This window comes from Onychomys torridus, chromosome 5 (genome assembly GCF_903995425.1).
Source record: "Onychomys torridus chromosome 5, mOncTor1.1, whole genome shotgun sequence".
NCBI lineage: Eukaryota > Metazoa > Chordata > Mammalia > Rodentia > Cricetidae > Onychomys > Onychomys torridus.
The window spans coordinates 71,447,441-71,468,332 of record NC_050447.1 but is presented as its reverse complement, the minus strand read 5'-3'; the positions used below and the strand labels follow the sequence as shown (position 1 = coordinate 71,468,332).

Here is a 20,892-nt window from a genome sequence, read left to right as displayed (position 1 = left end):
ATAGTTATAGACTTTAAAGAATTTTCCAAGGGACAAAGCCCATCATTGTGAGTGGGGCTATTGTTCTTCATTGAAAAGTGTGTTAAGCACCCAGAGTATTATCCTTAATTATTCTGTATAAAGGAGCAAGATGGCAATAATAACACTGCTGTAGAAAAATGCTACAGCACTTGAACCAAACCCATTACAGTCTACATTGTTTAAGTTCATCCACACCACTGAGTGACATCAGAGAGCATTTTCCCATTTCAAAGCTGGTTACTTCAGATTGCTTTAGGTTCAAGGTCTTCTAGCCCACTAACTTCTTCATTTTCAGTAGCATGTGGCTTTGGTTCCTAACCTCCAGTCTCCTAAGGATATTAAACTATAAGTCAATGTAGCTGTAACAGAAGAGATGTACTCCATCAATGATTCTTACATGTCCAACTCTTTGGTTTCTTCCTCACTACTAGTTCTAAGTAACATTTAAACACTTCCCATTTTTCATGAGCAACATAAAACCTAGCTTCCTTGGACATATAAATGTTTATATAGCTAAGGAATCTCTGAAGTCATTGAGTAGATTTTAGCATATAGCAATTTAGAACATCAAAAAAAGTTTTAAAAGATATAACTATGACTCAATTTTTTAATACAACTTTAAAACTATAAACACCATTACACCTTTTCTTCTCTCTCCAAGAGTAGGATGCTTGGAGAGTCTGTCCTACTTGACTCTATGTTTATACCTCCTACTTATTCTTCACTTTGTTCTTTTGGCTCTTCTGTTCATGCTAACACAGAAACCACTCACAGGGCATGAGTGGCCCTTTGACTGCTCACTTCAGTATATTCTCAGTTTGTCTCTTATCAACTACTCAGTACTCTCTTACTGACGTCATCCCTTCTTCTGGCTCCCATGAGTCATACTTCCAGACGTCCTATTAGCTTTCTTGCCAGTGAACAGCACAGGCCTGACTCCTAGGAGTCTTCATCCAGTCCTTGGGCTCGTCTTCATTTGTTTTGCTTTGACTGCTGTACCATCCTCCTGACACTCTCCCCACTGAAGACGTAACAGCAGAGTAATGCTCTCCTGTCATGCCACTTCTGTACTTGAAAAGACTCCATGGTTCTGTGCTTCCCTCAAGATGGGGCCTAAAACCCTTTCGCCTGTCAAGAGCTGCACTCCTTCTAGCCCGTCTTAACTCTGGACCATGTTCTACTCATATTTTCTACTCCTTGAAGGAGTCTGGCTATCTTCTCTATCAGGACTCCACCCCCTTGTCTTTTCACTCTTTAAGTTTAGAACACGGTTCTCATAGAGAAAGAACTGCCCAGTCTCTCCACAATTAGGTCCTTCTATTACACCAACACTCACCTTCACTGTAATTAAGTACTTTTGTACAGTGTCACCTCACTAATTATTCTGAGTGAACAAATCCCCAATAGAAACTGCTAAGGAAGGTTACCTACAAAGCAGCTGCAAGTGAGGAGAGGACCAAGAACAGCCCCTTAGAAATTATCTACATTCAGAGGGGAAAAAGATGAGAAGCAAAGAGATTCTGAGGAACATTAAAAAATAGACTGGGGGGTAGTGGTGACAAGAAACAGCAATGAGGGGCTGGAGAGATGGCTCATAATCAAGAGCACTTGCTGCTCTTGCGGAAGATCTGGGTTCAGTTCCCAGAACTCACATCAGGTGTTTCACAACCACAAGTAACTCTACTTATAAGGGATCTGATATTCTCTGCCTCCCTTAGGCACCTGCACGATCATGCACATACATACACTCGCGCATATGCACATAACATAAAAATAAATATATATTAAAAATAGGGCCAGGCGGTGGTGGTGCATGCCTGTAATCCCAGCACTCGGGAGGCAGAGGCAGGTGGATCTCTGTGAGTTCGAGGCCAGCCTGGTCTACAAAGCAAGTCCAGGACAGGCTCCAGAGCTACATAGAGAAACCCTGTCTCGAAAAACCAAAAAAAAAAAAAAAAAAAAAAAAAAAGACAAATAAATAAATAGCAACAACAGTAAATACTGATGTCACTGAATTGTTAAATGTCAGTATCTACTGTAAGCAATCAATATTAATCCATTTAATATTAGTTAAACACTATTAGATGGTTGCTATAACTACCCTTATTTCATAAAGAAACTGGAGGACAGATATGCTAAGTTGCTGAAGATTATGTAATAAATAACAGGACCCAGAATTTGAATCTAGGCAGTCTTCCATAGACAAAAGGGTTTCAAAGAAGAAAAGAGAACCAATGTAACAAACTAGTACAGAAAACTTGATAATAGGTGGTCAGGGATAGGGACACAAAATTGGAATAATATGGGTTAAAAAGTTAAAAGTAGCTGGGCGGTGGTGGCGCACTCCTTTAATCCCAGCACTCGGGAGACTCGGGAGGCAGAGGCAGGCGGATCTCTGTGAATTTGAGGCCAGCCTGGTCTCCAAAGCGAGTTCCAGGAAAGGCGTAAAGCTACACAGAGAAACCCTGTCTCGAAAAACCAAAAAAGTTAAAAGTAAAAAGAAAACCCACAGGATAAAATAAAAATTTTTATAAGTCATGTATCTCACAAGGGATTTGTATGCATAATATGTAACTAATTATAACTAAATAATTTAAAAGAATAGAACTTTAAAAACTGAGTAAGGGATGGGAAACCTGGAGAGATGGCACAGTGGGTAAGAGCACTTGTTATGAAAGTGTGAGGACTTAAGTTCAAATCTCTAGTACCCTTTGGAAGGACAGAGAGGCAGATTCTGGGAACTCAATGGCAAGTCAACTTAGCCTAAATGGAATGCATCTGGCTCAATGAGAGATTCTGTCTTAAAATAATAAGGCTAAGATGGATAGTCTTTCTCTGGCTTCCACATACATACACTACACTCTTACATGCGCACGGCACACGTGCACACTCACACACACATGCATATACCACACACACAAATATTAATAAATAAATATTTTTAGAATAAGCAATTATTCTGAATAATTAATCACCACAACAGATACAAATGTCCAGTAAGAGCATGATAAAAAGATGTTAGACACCATTAATCCCTAGAGAAATGTATAAGCCACACAACTCTCACAGGGGTAGCTACATAGAAACTAAAACTCTAGTACCCCACTAATATGGAAGTAAAATGTTGTAGAGCCCTGGAAAAGCTTGGCAGTTCCCAAAAGAGTTAAACAAAAATATCTTATGACCTAGCAATTCCACTCCAAGAGAAATGAAAACTTTGTCCATACAGAAACTAGCATCCATAACAGCATTAATTATACTAGCCCCTAGATGGAATAACTCAAACATCTGCCCCATGATAAAGGGGATGTATCCACACAATGTAACATATCTCGCAACAGAAAGGGAAGTAGTACAATACACACAGATGAGCTTTAAAAACATTCTAAGGGCGAGTCCAGCGGTACAGACTTGTAATCTTGCTCCTCAGATAGCTAAGGCGAGGAGGATTCCAATTCAAGACTTTTCTGGATTTCAGAGTGAGCTCAAGGCTAGCCTGGGCAACTTTAGTGAGACTTCATCTCAAAATGAAAAATAAAGGGTTAGGGAACATAACTCAGTGGTAGAGCACTTGCCCAGTACATGAGAGGCTCTCAGTTTAATCCCCAATATTCCAAACTACACCAAAAACCATTATTCAAAGTAAGTCAAGCCAATGCTAAGAAACGGATTATTTTCTATATATACAATGAAGAGCACTGGGATGAAACAGATCACTGTGTAAAAGCACTTGCTCCACAAGGATGAGGACTTGAGTTCAGGTCCCAGCAGTCATAAAAAGCCAGCCGAAGCCGCATGCACCTGTAATCCCAGTGCTACTGGGGGCAGAGATAGGGTGATTGCTGAGGCCTGCTGTCTACCAGCCTAGCTCAAAGCTCAGCTAGAGACCCAGTCTCAAAGCAACCAGGCCGTGACAGGGCAGGACATCTGAGGTCCTTCTCTGGTGCACAGAGCTTGAGGAGAGAGGAAGAAGGGGAAGGAGAGGCCCCATGTAACTCTTCAAAAACAGAAAATAGACCTAGCAGTTGCTTAGGGTCGGTAACTGAAATTTAGGCAGTAATGAAAAAATGAAAATGAAAAACATGACTCTGGGAATATACTAAGATTTGAACTGTACACTTTAAGCAAATTATATAAAAATGAAAGTTTTTTTTGTTTTTGTTTTTTTTTTAAGTGAAGAAAGAAAATAAAAGAAATACCTGTATGAGTAGACGGGAAGCCAAAGGAAGCTCTCTAAAGGTTAGAGAAGATGTGAATATGTTTACTGACTGACACAAATGAGTGAGAAAAGAGCTTCATATTTAAGACACAAAGCTGGAAAATATAGTTTATGCAGATAATCTCAGCACTGAAGACACTAGAGCATGATGGCTGTGGGTTCAAGGCCAGCCGGGTACTAAAATAGAAAACCCGTGTCTAAATTAATTAAAAAGAAATCATGAGGCTAGAGAAATGGCTCTGAGGTTAAGAGCACCAACTGCTCTTCCAGAGGTCCTGAGTTCAATTCCCAGTAACCACACGGTGGCTCACAACCATCCGTAATGAGATCTGGTGCCCTCTTCTGGCCTGCAGGCATATATGCAGACAGAACACTGCATACACAATAAATAAATAAACAAACAAACAAAAAGAAACCACAAGTTCAGGTCAACTCCTGGGGAGTAGACAGGAAAAAATGGTGACACCTCTGAAGGACTAAAGCTAGAGGTTAGGAGTGGTGAACAAAGACTGAATGCTAAAGGCTTATATTCACAGAGGCAGACAGTGGGGAGTCTTCAGAATATGAGCAAGTAAGGGAGAGGAAAAGGTCCAAAACAGTAATAAATACCGCTGATATGAACAAGAAAAGAAAGCAACAGGTAAAAAATCTTGTCAAGTAGAACTAAGCACTATGAGAACAGTAGAAGTTTGGTTTGTTTGGGCTTTTGCTGAGTTTCTTTTTTTCAGGTGGGGGGACTGTTGGGGCTTTATACATGCCGGGCAAATACTCTGCCATTGTGCTGTACTTCCCTTTAACATCCTTTTAAGAAAGAAATTGTAAGGAGTCTAAATTGCCCAGGATGAGCTTGAACTTGTGAGTCTCCTGTTTAAGCCTTGCTAGTAGTTGGGATTGCAGATCTATGACACCTCGCACAGCTTAAAAGTATGTTTTAATGGAGCTAATGCATATGACATGATCAGATGACAATCTCAGCTAGGCTGATCAGTCTAGGGCTTGCAATCCAAGATGGAACATGATTAAGTAGGGTGCTGAGGATGCTGGTAGAGATGCTTGACTAAGATCTCTGCATGGGGGAGGCATTCAAAGGAAGAAATGGACTTAGTGAGGGGTTCAGCAGTGCGGTGATATATGTGAACCCCAATATATTGTGTACCCTATTAGTGTACCCTAATAGACTTATCTGGGGATCATAGGATGGAACCAGCTACTAGATTAGATATAGAGGCCAGACAGTGGTAGCACACACACCTTTAATCCTATCACTGGGGAGGCAGAGATCATCTGGATCTCTATGAGTTCAAGGCCACACTGAGAACAGAGCCAGACGTGGTGACACACACCTTTAATCCCAGGAAGTGATGGCAGGAAGCAAAAAGGTATATAAGGCATGAGGACACGGAACTAGAGGCTGTTAAGCAGTTCAGCAGAGATCCATTCGGATGAGGACTCATGGAGGCTTTCAGTCTGAGGAAACATGATCAGCTGAGGAATTGGCGAGGTGAGGTAGGCTGTGGCTTGTTCTGATTCTCTGATCTTTCAGTGTTCACCCCAATATCTGGCTCCGGATTTTTTATTAATAAGACCTTTTAAGATTCATGTTACACAACAGAAAATGTGGAAAACCACATTAAGTAGGATTCGTGATTGTTTATCTGTAAGAACTGAGATTAATGGCCAATTCTCAGAGGAAGCTACAAGTAAATGAATTACTAAAAATACAATTACAGGGTTTAGATCAAAGAGTTTCTTAGACCAATCCATTTTAAGATGAATAAAGGGAAGTGCAAAGCAATTAAATAAGTTTGCTGAAGTTTTAAGATATGAAACAAAAGCTTGAAATGACCATGAAAGCCAGTCCATTTTATCACGCTGTAACTTAGAACACACAGTATGACAGGATGGCAGGAAATAGATATGGCAATGCTCCTGGAGGACACTCAATGACTCTACAGTTGGCTTGAAACCCCAGGTTCCTTCCAGATGATTATGGGAAATATGATCCAGGAACAACATCAATTACAGGAAAAGTCAATCTGACATAAAACACTTGCTCTGGTAATCCATATGGAGATAATCAAGAGTTGGATGCAGAATGATATAAATACCCTAAATATTCTAATGCAAGAGCACTTTATACTTCCAAATCCCTTCAGTGTTACTTGAACAGTAAGGAGAGGTTTGCTTATTTTTAAGGCTATTTCTATGTTAGAGAAACATGAAATACTGCAGTGTGAACAGGTCTCTTTCAAGGGGCTAGATATTACCTTACCTTTACTACCTTGTAGTCACACAAGTACTCCACCTCATAATTGTTTAGATTCCTTTTGGTGATTCCAATCGATTTACATGTGAGCTTTTCTTTTCTACATAATTCCTGAAGAGTATCAAGGGAAACTAGGCAAGGCACACACCAGGCTACAATAAGAAAATAGAATTCTTTACTAATAAAACAGCTACTAGGTTGAAACAAAAACTTAAAAACCTCTCAACTGACAATTTTATTGTCTAGAAATACACACGAAAGAAGCCAATTATGTGTGTTTAAGAAAAAGTTACACGATAAAGAACTATTTTTGGTGAATTGGATTTCTACTGTCTTACTGACAATGGCTAATTCTGGCTTGACCACTTAAAATACTTCATGTCTAAGCTTTCTTAGGATTACATATAAATGCAAAAGTAAAAAGAGGTAATACTTTTTACTGTTCCATTATATTCTAAACAGAATGTAATTGTTTTCTTAATAAAAAGCTAAGACATATTGTTAGAAATATATTAAAATATATTCTAAAACAATCACAATTTATAAGTAACCGTTGCTTCTTTTAGTAGCACAGTAAGATTTTAAATCTGAAATATAGTTCTGTAGTAAAATCCATATCCTTTGGAATACTTCAAGAAATCTGAGCTTCATTTATTTTGCCCATGGTGAAATGTATTATCATCATGCATAAACCAGAAAAGTCTATTTTAAATGGAGAGTATAGTGAGCTTTGTAATGCTCATTTCCTGCATTGTTTTCAAGGCAGCACTTACAAACCAGAATACTCAATGTAGATAATCCATAAACAAGACCTGACAGTCAGACATACAGAGGCCAGAAATGAACTGTTCCACCCGAATTTAAAATACAAGTATGCAACTGATGTCTAGAAAATGTAAAACTTTACTGTAGGGCTAATATAGGGATAAATACTAGATGATCAATAGCCTTCCGCCCTACCCGCTGGTGGGCCATCCAGCTCTACAACTTTAGGAAGGGCCCAGTCTTTCTGGGTATCAGATTCACTAAAAAAAGTGAGGGTGGGTGAAAACAGAGGTGATCAAACAAAACGTATCATTAATTCATCACGCCGTATTTAACGGTTATTAAAGGTAGTAGGCAAAACATTTCGAGGTAAATTTCAGGGAAGGGAGAACAAAACCCCTCGAACTTCCGCCACAATCGCTTCCTCATCCTCCCCACACAAGGGCTTCATTGCAGGAAACTGAAGCATCATTTCCCCACTCCAGTCACTGCAAAAGACCCCTATTTCTGGCACTCGCAAACGGCGAAGTCTTTTCCTCAAATTTGCCAGAATACATTGATTGCTTAGGTGTGGTGGTTTGAGGATAGGACGGCTATAAAAAAAAAAAGTCTTATAAATCGCTTCCATCGAAAATCTTACGGGTGTTTTGTGTACGGCTAATCTCCTTATGCTAATCATCTCCAAAGAAGCGTCCTCTTGGTTACGTACCCAGGGCGTGTGTTGTTTTAAAATTTTTACCCCTAGCTGAGAGTCCAAAAAACACAACCCTATAATGGAGGGTGGTGTTGAATACGAAAACATAGTACTCACATGAAAATGCCATAATGAAGCCCATTAGGTGTAATTACGGCGCATCGCTCAACAGAAATGCTACATTATGAGCATTTCGGAATATATCTCTATATCTAAACATATATTTTAATCTGCAAACACTTGGTTTACAAAATTCCACAGCCTATAATGATGGAGAAAAGAAAAAGTTTCATTGTCCGGATTATTTGATGACATCTCGCTTATAAAACCCTTCCACCAAGGAAGGAAGCAGAGTAACGGGGATAATAAAGCGTCACCATGTGAGTGGAGCGGGGGGTGGGGTGGGGGGGAAGAAAGCTGGAGAACCGCCGTTTCATTCCAGAACGCTTTACAAACCCGGGACTTTCAAAGGGCGCGCGACTCGGGCGCACGCACGCGCACTGCGTGTCCTCCCTCCCCCGCTCCCCCCGCCCCGACCTCACCGGCTTCAGCATCCACATTAAATAACCCGCCAGTTCCAGCCGGGTCCCCCCGAAAGTTTCCAGGAGGCTCAGGGGCTGCGTCTGCAGGCGCCCTCTTTCTTTCTCACCGAGACACTTCACCGCGCTGCCAGGCCGGCTCGGACGCGGGCACCGCAACCTCAGCCCCGCTCCCACCGCTCGGAGGTGGCGACCGCGACCGCAGCGGCGCGCGCGCTTTTCCTGCTCACCCTTCCAAGAGGCGGCGCGTGCACACACGCCACCGAGGAGGACCCGGGCCCGCGGGACTCGGAACCACGTTCGCACGGAGCCGGCGCGTCCCGGGCCCGGAGCCGGAGCCGGCCGCGAGCGTACCGCGCTCGGGGTGTCCGCGCGGCGGCGGCGGCGGCGGCGGCCCGCCCACATCGCCGTCCGGCAGGGCTTGGGCCTCGGGAGCGGACCTGGCGGCCGGTGACACCGCGCTCCCGTCTCACCTCTCTCGGCCTCGGCTCCGGCCGCCGCCATCTTGCGGAGCTTTCATTCAAACTGGCGCGGTCAGCCGGAATCGCTCAGCTGGCCAGACGCCCCGCCCCGGCCCGCGAGGGACTCCGGAGCTGGGAGGCTTGAAGTAGCGAGGCGTCCTGACGTCAGCGGAGGCTGACCCCCGCCCCCAGCCGTAGTAGCCAGCGCGCGTGCGCGGCACGGTGAAGCACGAAGGGGCGGGGCCTGTCCGCGGGAGCTAGCTGGGGCCCCGCCCCCACCCCTCACCCCCGCTTCCAGGCTGGCTTTGATTCTAAAGGATGCTTGCCGCCAGCGTTCCCTCCCTCTTCGGTGCTTTGACTTCCCTTCACAAAGGCACGGCGTGCACTTTATTGAAATGCAAAATGTGCTGTGCGGGTTAGTGTGCACAGACAGCGTCTTTCCTGCTCCCGTTCCTCGGCCCTTGAACCCAACCAAGCCCTTTCACTCCCTACCACTCCGGCTCAGGGCCTCAAGATTGGATGCACGTGGTCTCACTTAGAGAGACCGTGGTCTGTTTGGATCACTCAAAGAGATTCTGGTGAGTTGATAAGGCTGTGTAGCAGCTGGACTCAAAGGCAGGGTCTGACAGTTGTCAAAAATCCATCCAGCCCTGCCAACAGTTCTGCTTAATTAAAGCAAATTTGCAAGCTAACGCTTACAACAAGGACTTTTAGCATTCTTAACAGTCTTAAGCTGATCTCTGTTTTTAGTCATGTACACCCCGGGAGAATTGGGTCACTGTCATTTTTCACACCATTGTAAATATGAAAACTTGTAAGGGAGAACCATTATACACAAAAGGCTTTCTGTAATTCCATTAGCAAGTCATGTCGATGCTATTAGCAAATACACACTGCCTGTCTCCTCTCCATTTCCAGTGCTATTACCTTTACCCACTTCATCATTCAGCCAAAGGAGCCAAACTGCTTTGACCTCTACAACCGCTCCCCTCCCAGCCACTTCCTATGTAGCTAAAGTGACTTTAAAACATAAAGGGAAACATTACCCTTCTGCTACTTTAAATACTTCCCCACATAGCACACCTTCCTGTACCTATGAGACCTCCTGTGATTAGAGGTCTGTTTTTCTCACTTTGGACCATTCTCCCCTTTTGCTCACTATGCTCTATGGCTTTTTAATTTTTCATATACATAGTCAACTATAATACATATACAGTTCAAATACAATAGACATATACAATTCAAATGTAACAGACATGTTCAAAAATATTTCCCCTTTTTTTATAAAGCTATACTTATTTTTTTAAGATTTATTTATTTATTATATATACAGTGTTTTGTCTGCACATATCCCTGTAGACCAGAAGAGGGCACCAGATCTCATTATTGATGGTTGTGAGCCACCATGTGGTTGCTGGGAATTGAACTCAGGACCTTTGGAAGAGCAAGCAGTGCTCTTAACCTCTGAGCCATCTCTCCAGCCCCAAAACTATTTTCATGTGTATTTTTTTAATGTGCCAGGTACCTGCTAAACAAGAAAGGAAAAGAGTATCCCCTTGAAGTCTTTTTCCTAGTGGGAAGAACAAGCAATAAGCAGTGAAGTCAATAAATACTATTGTTGTTTGGGGACTGCGTCTCACATAGCCCAGGCTGGGCTCAAACTTGCTTTGTGTGTGAGAATCGCCTTGACTTCCTGATCCTCTTGCTTCCACCTTGCTGTGCTGGGACCACAGGTGTGAGCTGGGACCACAGGTGTGAGCCAACACTCCTTGCTCTAAATAAATGTTTAACCTGGACATCACTTTCTAGCTCACAGGGTGTGCTTTTCCCCTTTTTCATGTGGCTGTCTTCTTATTAGCTAGGTTTTTACTCCAGTGTTACTTCTACAGAGAGGCCTCTCAGGCAATCTCTCTCTCTCTCTCTCTCTCTCTCTCTCTCTCCTTTAAAAACATTTATCAAAATTTGTGTCTGTGGAATTGAAAGACTATTTTTGGTCTTGCTAAGTTTCAATACAAATTTAGGACAGGAGGCTGGGGCAGGACAATAGCTGAGTTGAACAGTGCTTGTCTGATAGGTCCAAGACTCTGGGTTTGATCACAACACTGAGATGTTTGTTTGTTTGTTTGTTTGTTTTGAGATAGTGTTTCTCTGTGTTAACAGTCCTGGCTGTCCTGGAACTCGCTCTGTAGACCAGGGTGGCCTCGAACTCAGAGGGATCCACCTGCCACTGACTCTTGAGTGCTGGGATTAGAGGTGTGTTTCACTAGTGCCTGGGCTGAAAATTTTTCTTTTTTATAAATTACTGTTTTATGAATGAAGTGTTTCCTTTGTTTATCTCATCAGAAATCCCATCAATTCCAAGGCATAGAGTAGACATGGAGTAGACCCAGGCATTTCAGCATTTGTCAGTGTCCTTTTATCTATTCCAGAACATCAACTCTCAGTATGGAAGAGTGGGCCTGAGACCCTTCAGGAAACCCATGGGCACAAAACTGCAGTCTTGCACCATGGAACAACTTTGTATCCCGGTGACATGGTAACCAGCTCTGCAAGTGTTCTGTGATGTTTACCCAATAACTAGCCACCAACCCAATTCTCAGCCATATCCTTGTCACAAAATGGCACTAAGCATTGTCGTGAAGATACCAAGAAGGCCTTCACATCTGCCCTCTTTGTCTTTTCTCATGGGTGTACTAGAGTTTTCCAGAATTCATAGAACTTGTATCATATACTGACAGAGGAAAGCATGTATCAAAATATAGCCGTCTTCTGGCTAACCCAGATGTTAAGAGACTCGGAAAAATATGCAATACCTCACTTGCTGTGAAGCTTTTGTTTCAAGTTATTTTTCATAAAATGATATTCCCATGAATAACATGTTCAATTACTTTTTACATTTTAAAATGATTTTTGAAATCTATTGAATAACTTTAAAAAAAATCTTTCTCTAACTGTATAAGTAGTTATATATGTTATAAACAAAAGCTCTTTGGGTAATCAATTTTATATACATTTTTTAAGGGAGAGAATCTCACCATGTTTTCCAGGCTGTCTCTGATCTTCTGGGTTTATTGACCCTCTTGCCTCAGCTTCTTAAATATATGGGACTGCAGGAGATGCCATACTGCTTGGTGACAAGAATTTTTAAGTGGAGAAGATCCTGAGATTAAACTGAGGATCTCATTAAACACTGGCTAGCAATTGATTTGGAAGAAGACAATCAAAAGTTGCTAAGGGATAGATGCCACATTCTTTGAGGTAGAAGGATAGCATTATGATCCTTCTCAGGTTTTTGTATCCATCTCTGAAAACATAATTTCCAGGGAATTGTGGAGGTTATCTTTCCACACTTGAATGAGAGGTAGAGTACAGTGCACACTAGATTAAAAATATGAAGTTAAATAAGCATGTAATATTCTTAAAATATTAAGCAGTCAAAATGTAAGCTTGAAAATTAATCTTAATATTGGTCTCTCTCACCAATCATTCATACCTGGGACTGTGAAACACAAGAAAATTTAAAATTTATAATCTATTTCACAAGTAGAAAATAGAAATGATAGATACCACATTACTCTATATACAGCATTGCTACTCAGGGCTGTCGTGAGGTTCATGAGATATGAATTAATGCAAATAAAGAGTATTATTTGCTGAATATTGTGCTAGATAGTTTTATGTCAACTCTCTCTCTCTCCCTATGGGTCAGGTTATAGAACTCTCAGCTACTTCTCCAGCACCAGGTCTGCCTGCCCACTACCATGATTCCCACAACGATGATAATGGACTAACCTCTGAAGCTGTAAGGAAGCCTCCAATTAAATACTTCCTTTTCTAAGAGTTGCCTTAGTCATGGTGTCTCTTCACAACATTAGAACAGTGACTAGGACACACCTATAATCTCAGCACTGAGAGCCAATAGCAAGAGGATCTGGGGGCTCACTGGCCAGCCAGTCTAGCCAATTAGAGAGCTCCAGATTCATTGAGAGACTTCACTTCAAAAAATAACATAAAGAGTAATAGAGGGAGATACCCAATGTCAGCTCATCCTCTGATATCCACATAGAGGGCACACACTAACACAAATAGAATTATAGTTTGACTTCAGAATAAATAAATTAATATGGAAAGAAGGGAATTTCAAATAAGTCCTCATGATACTTTATTCTAGAAATGATAATCTACTTCAAGAGCTCTGAGACTTTCCTTATGTATTTATTATTATTTTATATGTGGGCATACATGTGCCATGATGCAAAGACAGAAGAAAACTTGAAAGAGTTGGTTCTTTCCTTCCACCCTGGTTTCCAGGGATCTAAACCAGATGGCCAAGCTTGGCCCAGTCACTTTCCCTACTGAGCCTTCTCATAGGCCTCCAAACTTGTTATGTAGGGTGCCAGACAGTAATTTTTTTTTTTTTTTCTGAGATAGGGTTTCTCTGTGTAGTTTTGGTGCCTGTCCTGGATCTCGCTCTATAGACCAGGCTGGCCTCGAACTCACAGACATCTGCCTGGCTTTGCTTCCTGAGTGCTGGGATTAAAGGTGTGCGCCACCACCACCTGGCAACAGTAAATATTTTACTTTGTAGGTCACAACACCCTGTTACATAGCCACAGACAACACATGACTGCCTGTGTTCTAATAAAGCTTTACTTATCGAAACAGGTGTAGGATAGATCTGACCTGTAGGCTCAAGTTTACCAACCTCCAATTTATTTTAAAACACTGAAGGCAATAACCATAAAGTAAAATCCTACATCATTTCCCAAACCACAGATGAAATATTTTATATTAATAATTGAATGAGTTCAGCTGGTATTTCCCTAGTCCTGAGGTCAGATGTCTCACACACACACACAGACACACAGACACACAGACACACAGACACACACACAGACACACACACAGACACACACAGACACACACACACACACACACACACACACACGCACGTGTATGCACACGCGCACACACATACATCCTTTAAATAGCTTGTAACTTTACACAGAAATAGCAAAGTACTTAGTCAAAAATATATGTTTGAAGCTGTTTCCTTATTTAAAGATATGCTTTCTATTCAGTTTATCACTAATTTGATACAAAATTATCATGAAAACATTTACCTTTGCCTCCTGTGTCTTTAGGAACTTCTAAAGGGTGCTGCCATCTCCACAATAAACATTTTTAATAATAAACCACATCCGTAGATGTTGCTGGGTTCTAACATCTCCCTTGGTGGTGGGGGGTGTGGGGATGAGGCATCAACAGCACAGACACTGGGAGTCAGTTGAAGGCAAATAACAAACTCCTTTATTTAATAATGGGGAAGGCCTTATATACCCTCCTCCCAGCACCCAGTCTGTGTCGTAGTCTGGTGGCATTGTGCAGTCGTCCCTCATTGGCTGGGCATGATCAGGAACTCTGACATCGATCAGGAACTGACAGTGGTGGCCAGGAACTCTGACTGCTCCTATTGCTAGGCCCTCAGGCAGACTCCAGGTTGGCTCATAAGGACTATGTTATGTGCATGCCCTGGCAACTGGTCTGAGCCAATTTCCTCGACCCTATGGGCCTGTCCTACTACACATAGAGTTTGAGCAAGTTGTAGACAATATAGCTTAGAGACTTACCACGAAGTTACAGTGTTAGCTTGTTTGAAACAGCGTCTCTCATTATGTTGTCCAGGCAAGCCTCTGACTCAGTCATCCTGCCCATTTAGCATCCCAACAGCTGCAACTACAGACGTGTGCTACTTTGTCCTATGGGAAAGCTTGGGAACCAAGGAAGAGAAATCCATGTAAACTCTTCTCTTAGAGGGGCAAAAAAAAATCTAGATATTTTGCCCACTGCCATGAGGTCAATAGCCTCTTTATGCTCCTTTCTCCGTTTGGTCTCATTTTGAGCCTAGAATCAAACTGAACCATCGTAAGTAATTCCTCGTGTATGCACTGAGACGTTTTGGTCACACAATAAGTAGCTAACATAGGAAGTGGTGGTGTATCCTTAGAGGGTGTATCTTACCCTGGCCCCTTGCAGTACTCCCTTTGCTTGCTGTCTCCCATGATGTGAGCTGCTCTTCAGAGTTCCCGACCAGGATGAACTGAAATCTCTAAAACAATGAGCTAAATAGACCCTTCCTTATTTTATTTATCTGTTGTTTTCAAGATAGCTCTGGCTGTCCTGGAACTCCAGCCTCCCCCATTTTAATGTGTTAATGTCAGGTATTCGTTCTGTCACACTGATGCAAAAGCTAATAGAAAATTGGTACTAAGATCATGTCTGTATCTTTACCCAAGGATGTAATCCGTAAGCCTTTGGAATTGGTGTACAGAAGGAATTTGGAAACACTGAGAAATGTAGGCTAGAGGCCCCCTAGAATGCTGTAAGAAGTTAAACAATTCCTATAGGAATTTGGAAGACCAGGACACTGATTTGAATGTGGACAGTAAAGTTGGGCTCAGGATGGTAATGAAACTTATTGGGAAGTGGGTTAGGACAAGGCTGCTGGATATTGACCCGGACTCTCCTGAAGCTATCCCGTTTCTTTTTTCTTGTCAGCTAGGTCTCTCTTTCTATCTATCATTTCTTATTTCCTCTCTCTTCCACCTAAGAACCCTTCAAAAGGTAGGAGCTAGACTTCCACAACCCATGCCCTAAGATTTTGTATGAGGCTGAATTAAAATGTAATTTGCTAATTTGGGAGAACAAAGTTAATGTAGTCCAATATTCTATGGTATGATTATGTCTCATCACTTTTAGTCAGATTTATAGCAGAATGAGAAGCAAAGTACAGAATAGAAATGCTTGGAAATAAGATTTTGATTAAAATGGGAGTTACATCAAAGGAAGTGGGGTTGTTAAAAAGATTAGATTATTAAAAAGAAGCCAAGTACTTTATATGAATAGGAAAAATGACTTGAAGCCACTCCAGGAATCACTGAGACTCCATTTTTTGCAGCCCCATGGGTAAAAATGTGTAAATTCACAGAAACCCTAAAGCCACTTCTCAGGCACTCTGCTCACATAGGGCTTCCTAAGCTGTTTGCCCATGGTTTATTTCACTATTCCCACCTAACCAGGCACTCCATGGGCAACTCAATGAGTTCAAGTTGGGGGAAGCTACTACTAGATAGAGCTGGTTGGAGACTGTGGGGTCATCCGTGTGAAAGTAGTTTTCTAGATATGTAGGGTCCAAGAGAGTCATGGAAGCTTACATTTAGACTTTAAAGGAAGGGCTGGGATGCCAGGCAATGTGTAGTAGCATAGAGAGGGGAATGCATGAAGTTGAGGATAAAGCCATAGAATGGAGACCTCAAGATGCTGGAGATGACAGGAGTGTGAACATCTGCTGAGGAAAGCTGCAGGCAGTGAGCAGAGCCAGATCCAGAGATGTAGGTTGCAGGTGACAAGGCCATAGACAGGACCCAGTCTACTAGAGCTTGCAATATGCCAGTGTGTCCTTGATGCCAGACATGGAGCTACAAGACTTATAGTTGCCTTAGGTTTTGGTCTTGCTTTGGTCATGCTTCCTATGCCTGCATGTCTTTGGGAATGAAAATGTTTATTCAATACCATCATATGCTAGAATTATGTAACTTGTTTTTCAAAAGTTACAAGGGCTGACAGCTAAGTTTGTCTTGAGTATAAGAAACTTTTGGTTTTTTGTTTGTTTGTTTTTCAAGACAGGGTTTCTCTGTGCAATAGTCCTGGCTAGCCTGGAACTTGCTTTGTAGACCAGGCTGCCTTTGAACTCACTGAGATTTACATGCCTCTGCTTCCAAAGTGCTGGGATTAAAGGCATGCGCCACCACTGTCCAGCTGAGTATCGGAAATTTTTAATTTGGACTTTTGAAGAAGGCTGGTACTGTTGAACCTATGGGGACTTTTGGAGATGGAATGAGTGCATTTTTCATTGTAAGATGGCATAAACCTTTGAGGTCAGGGATAGATGTTACAGATTAAATATGAAATAGTCCTCAAAGGATTGTATATTAGGAGTTGGCTGCTGGGTGGGAAGGGACTGGATCTACTCAATGAATTGGATTCATGATATGATGGCACTATTAAGAACTGGGTGGAAAATAAGGGGTGAGGCATGGTTGAAGGAAGTGACTTGGGAGTGTTATCTTGCTCTGGTTCCTTCCTATACTCCTTTGTCTGCTTCAGTCTACAATGATCTGCACTGGGCCATGCTCTCCCCATCATAATGGACAGAAATCTCTGAAACCATGAACAAAATAAATCTTTTCTCTTTGTAAGCTTTTGTTGGGCATTCTGTCACTGTAATGAAGAAGCTAATACACTACAGTATGCAACTGTTTTCAGTTAGTATGATAGACATTTAAATGCTCTTACTTATCAAGAAATCAACAGAAGTCTTTTAAAATTAAAACATTTAATACTTCAACTTACATGGGAAATAGCTTCATGAACAAGTCCCATTAATAATTACATTAATAATGGTTAATCTTATATAAAAAAGAAAACAGACTCCAGTACTTACTAATGAATTGTATTTTAATAGAAACATAGCTTATACCATTGAAAAAGCATTTTATTATAAACATCACTTATACACAAAATCAAATAATGTTGATATTACAGTTCTAAAAAATTCTTGGTTTTTCTAAAACAGTTAGGATGTAACCTCAACAGTGATAGCTTCACATTTTCCAGTCTCTTGGTCTGTACACGTCACCTGTAAAGATCCATCCCTAAGAAAACAAGAAGTAAATTGCATTTCAGAAGCTCGATTTAGACAAACAGAAGTCATGTAAGGAGGACTTGGAAACCTTCAAAAGGGTTTATTAAGATAAAGATTAAACACAGGTGCAGGGTCTTTAAATTCAGCAGGTGCTGTTTCTAGGAGGCTCTTAGATTTCCTTCTAGACCTCTGAGACCACAGCTATATTCTCTTGGAAATCCAAGATGATAAAAGCTTACAACTTTATACAAGCTCAAGACAGGTCATGGCACGCCCACCTGGATGAGTTCAATATCCTGTCTAAGTATGGCTTACAGACTATCTTGTTCCTAAAGTCAAATGGGAAAGATTTACTTGAAATAAACAGTGGTAAGATGGCCTGGTAGTAAAGAAATGGCAACAGCTGAATTTAATTAGTAACGCATTTCCTAGACTAGCTTGTCCATAGCAATAAGAAGGGTTCACAGCACTCCTCCACTGTTGGTGGGAGTGCAAACCTATACAACCACTGTGGAAGTCAGTATGGCGGTTTCTCAGAAAACTGGAAATCGGACTACCTCAAGACCCAGCCATACCACTCTTGGGTATTTACCCAAGGAATGTTCAACCATACCATAAAAATACATGCTCAACTATGTTCACTCATAGCAACATTATTTGTAATAGCCAGAACCTGGAAAGAACCTAGATGCCCATCAACTGAAGAATGGATTAAGAAAATGTGGTACATATACACAATGGAGTACTACTCAGCAGAGAAAAACAATGACAGCATGAAATTTGCAGGCAAATGGATGGAACTAGAAAAAATCATCCTGAGTGAGGTAACCCAAACCCAGAAAGACAAACATAGTATTCTTGGTATAAGTGGATTCTAAATATAAAGCACAGAACAATCAGACTGCAACCCACAGAACCATGGAGGCTATATATATGGCATGAGGGACCCTAGGATGACTATAACTTATAATAAGATTTGGTTTTACTCAATTACTGAGCAACCCTCAATGAAACATTACACTATTAAGGTAAGAATTTATACTGTCCTCAAGCTGATAATAGAAAAATAAATTAATCTAAAAAAAATATAAAATAAAGTAAAAAAAGAAGGGTTCATAGAAGACCCACAATGCTAATTAGTTGGTGTACACATCTTTCTAAAATAGAAGCTCTCACAGTGGAAATGGTATCCACTAGGAAAATTGCTGCAGTGTGTTAACAAACGATTTACCTAGAATGTAAGTTAATCAAACTCTAATGGAACCAAGCTTCACAGTCTTCATAATATTGGAAGCATTGAATTTTGTACCTTTTCATAGTAAGAACGGCTAGTATATCACGTAATCCGTTTTCTTTTTTATCTAAATCCTGAAGCACAACCTGTTCATGCAAAAACAACAAAAACAAAGATGATTCAGTACTTTTTGCTGTAAAGGATCAAAGTAACAAACCTTTTAAACCGGGCAGTTTTCAACTATGCCACAATTTAAAGACCATTCAGAGATTAGGGGAGTTAAGCCCTGTTAAGTACAAACATCTCCTTCAGAGGGAGGAGATATAAGACAATTAATGTATTTGTCCCCCTTTTATGTCACATGCCATTAACATGATTGCTGCTAAGAAGTACTGTCCTCAAAAAACAAAGACTTGAGGGTGGGAGTGGGGAGATATTAAGCCACTACCAACAGTAACACAGATTATGCTCCATAATACTTTCTGTGTATACTTGGAATGCTACCCATTTAAAAGAAATATACAGAATTTTGGGGTTACATTTGTCAGTAAGAGGTATTATGAAAGTCTACAAGATTTCTTAGTTTCTGAAAGACAGGTATTCCAATAAAGCAAATTAGGAGTTTGGCATTGCTTTCCCAGACATTGCCAAGATCAAGTTTAATAACCTTACAAGTAAGTCACCATCCTGTGACTTATTTGGGAAAGGAGGTGAGAATGGATGGGAGCACAGAAACATTCTCTTCTCAACTTGATGCCACATAACTTCTGTATTTTCTTTTTTAAAAATTATTTTTATCTTACTACTATTTTGCATGTGCATGTGAGTGCTCCAGCTCTGATATGTGTGTGGGGGTCAGAGGATAACTTGAGTTAGGTGGCTCTGTTTGAACATTACCTCATACTGCACCTGGCATTTACCAAACAGAAAGCTTTATCTTCTCTTTCCAGTTACCTAATTACTACGACTGGCCAAGAGCATAAAGAAGCAGTATAATCACAAAATGATTCCATTCTTAGTTTTTCATAACACTACCAAATACATAATTGATTTCTTCTCACTTTACAAAAAAATGAATAAAAAGACTATTACCAGACTAAATATATTTTGTATTAATGGAGATATTAGCTGAATTGACTTTAGAAGGAAAAGCTAAATATTTGCCTGTGACAAAGTTGTAGTGTCTAATTTTGTGTATTTACCTGTGCGAACTTGGTCTCCTCTTTCGCAGAGTTCTTCCCCTCAGACTCATAGAGTTCAAGGCAAACGGAAGATATACTGCCAGGGGCTTGCAGGGTGTGCTGTCTTCGGGCTGGCAGAGGAGTCCCAGATGGAAACAGTACTGTGAATCTGTTAGCACCTGATTCATCAATCCCCTAGGAAGCGAGAAAGCAAGATGAACACTCTGGTTTTTACCTTCACTACTGAGAACAGCCCTTTATTCCTGCAGTACAGGAAATAGACAGTCCTCGCTGACAGCCTGCAGAGGAGAGAAAACACAGGACAATACCCATTCCACCTCCTTTGTCTCATTACACATGGACACAAAGCTCTGTCTACATATGCCAGAAGCCAGTGCTTAAAATGTGTACTTTCATTTTCTCAGGAAATTAACATGTTCCATAGATATTAAGTGAAACAACATAAAGAACCCATACAAATAAAATTACTAGGTCTGGAGAGATGGCTCAGTGGTTAAGAGCACTGGCTGCTCTTCCAAAGGTCCTCAGTTCAAAAAAATTACAAGTCTAAATTTAAAGTCCTTACTATTCTTTTTTTTTTTTTTTTAAAGATTTATTTATTTATTATGTACACAGTGTTCTGTCTGCATGTCTGCCTGCAGGCCAGAAGAGGGCACCAGATCTCATTACAGATGGTTGTGAGCCACCATGTGGTTGCTGGGAATTGAACTCAGGACCTCTGGAAGAACAGTCAGTGCTCTTAACCTCTGAGCCATCTCTCCAGCCCCCGTCCTTACTATTCTTATTA

General features: G+C 41.1%; 2 protein-coding genes and 1 long non-coding RNA gene across 6 annotated transcripts in view; 1 reads left to right on the top strand and 2 right to left on the bottom strand.

Moving 5' to 3' along the window:
* Suv39h2 (suppressor of variegation 3-9 homolog 2) overlaps positions 1-9,154 on the bottom strand; it is a 23,723-nt gene extending 14,569 nt beyond the window's left edge. Inside the window, exons 1-2 of one of the 2 annotated variants that reach the window (XM_036188658.1) lie at positions 8,735-9,154; positions 6,513-6,658 (exon numbers count right to left, since the gene is read on the bottom strand). In XM_036188658.1, coding sequence (XP_036044551.1) covers positions 6,513-6,658; positions 8,735-9,008 — 420 coding nt within the window. In that variant the 5' untranslated portion in view covers positions 9,009-9,154. The remainder of the gene's footprint in view (positions 1-6,512; positions 6,659-8,734) is intronic. The other variant, XM_036188659.1, reaches the window with a different exon arrangement.
* Positions 8,523-20,892, top strand: part of LOC118584429 — a 13,732-nt gene continuing 1,362 nt past the window's right edge. Inside the window, exons 1-2 of the long non-coding RNA XR_004945035.1 lie at positions 8,523-9,543; positions 11,395-11,501. This is a non-coding gene — a long non-coding RNA (uncharacterized LOC118584429). The remainder of the gene's footprint in view (positions 9,544-11,394; positions 11,502-20,892) is intronic.
* Hspa14 (heat shock protein family A (Hsp70) member 14) overlaps positions 17,465-20,892 on the bottom strand; it is a 24,170-nt gene continuing 20,742 nt past the window's right edge. For all 3 annotated transcript variants that reach the window (XM_036188655.1, XM_036188657.1, XM_036188656.1), the window contains 3 exons: positions 20,106-20,279; positions 18,979-19,049; positions 17,465-17,679 (listed from right to left, as the gene is read on the bottom strand). In XM_036188655.1, the coding sequence (XP_036044548.1) occupies positions 17,601-17,679; positions 18,979-19,049; positions 20,106-20,279 (324 nt within the window). In that variant the 3' untranslated portion in view covers positions 17,465-17,600. The remainder of the gene's footprint in view (positions 17,680-18,978; positions 19,050-20,105; positions 20,280-20,892) is intronic.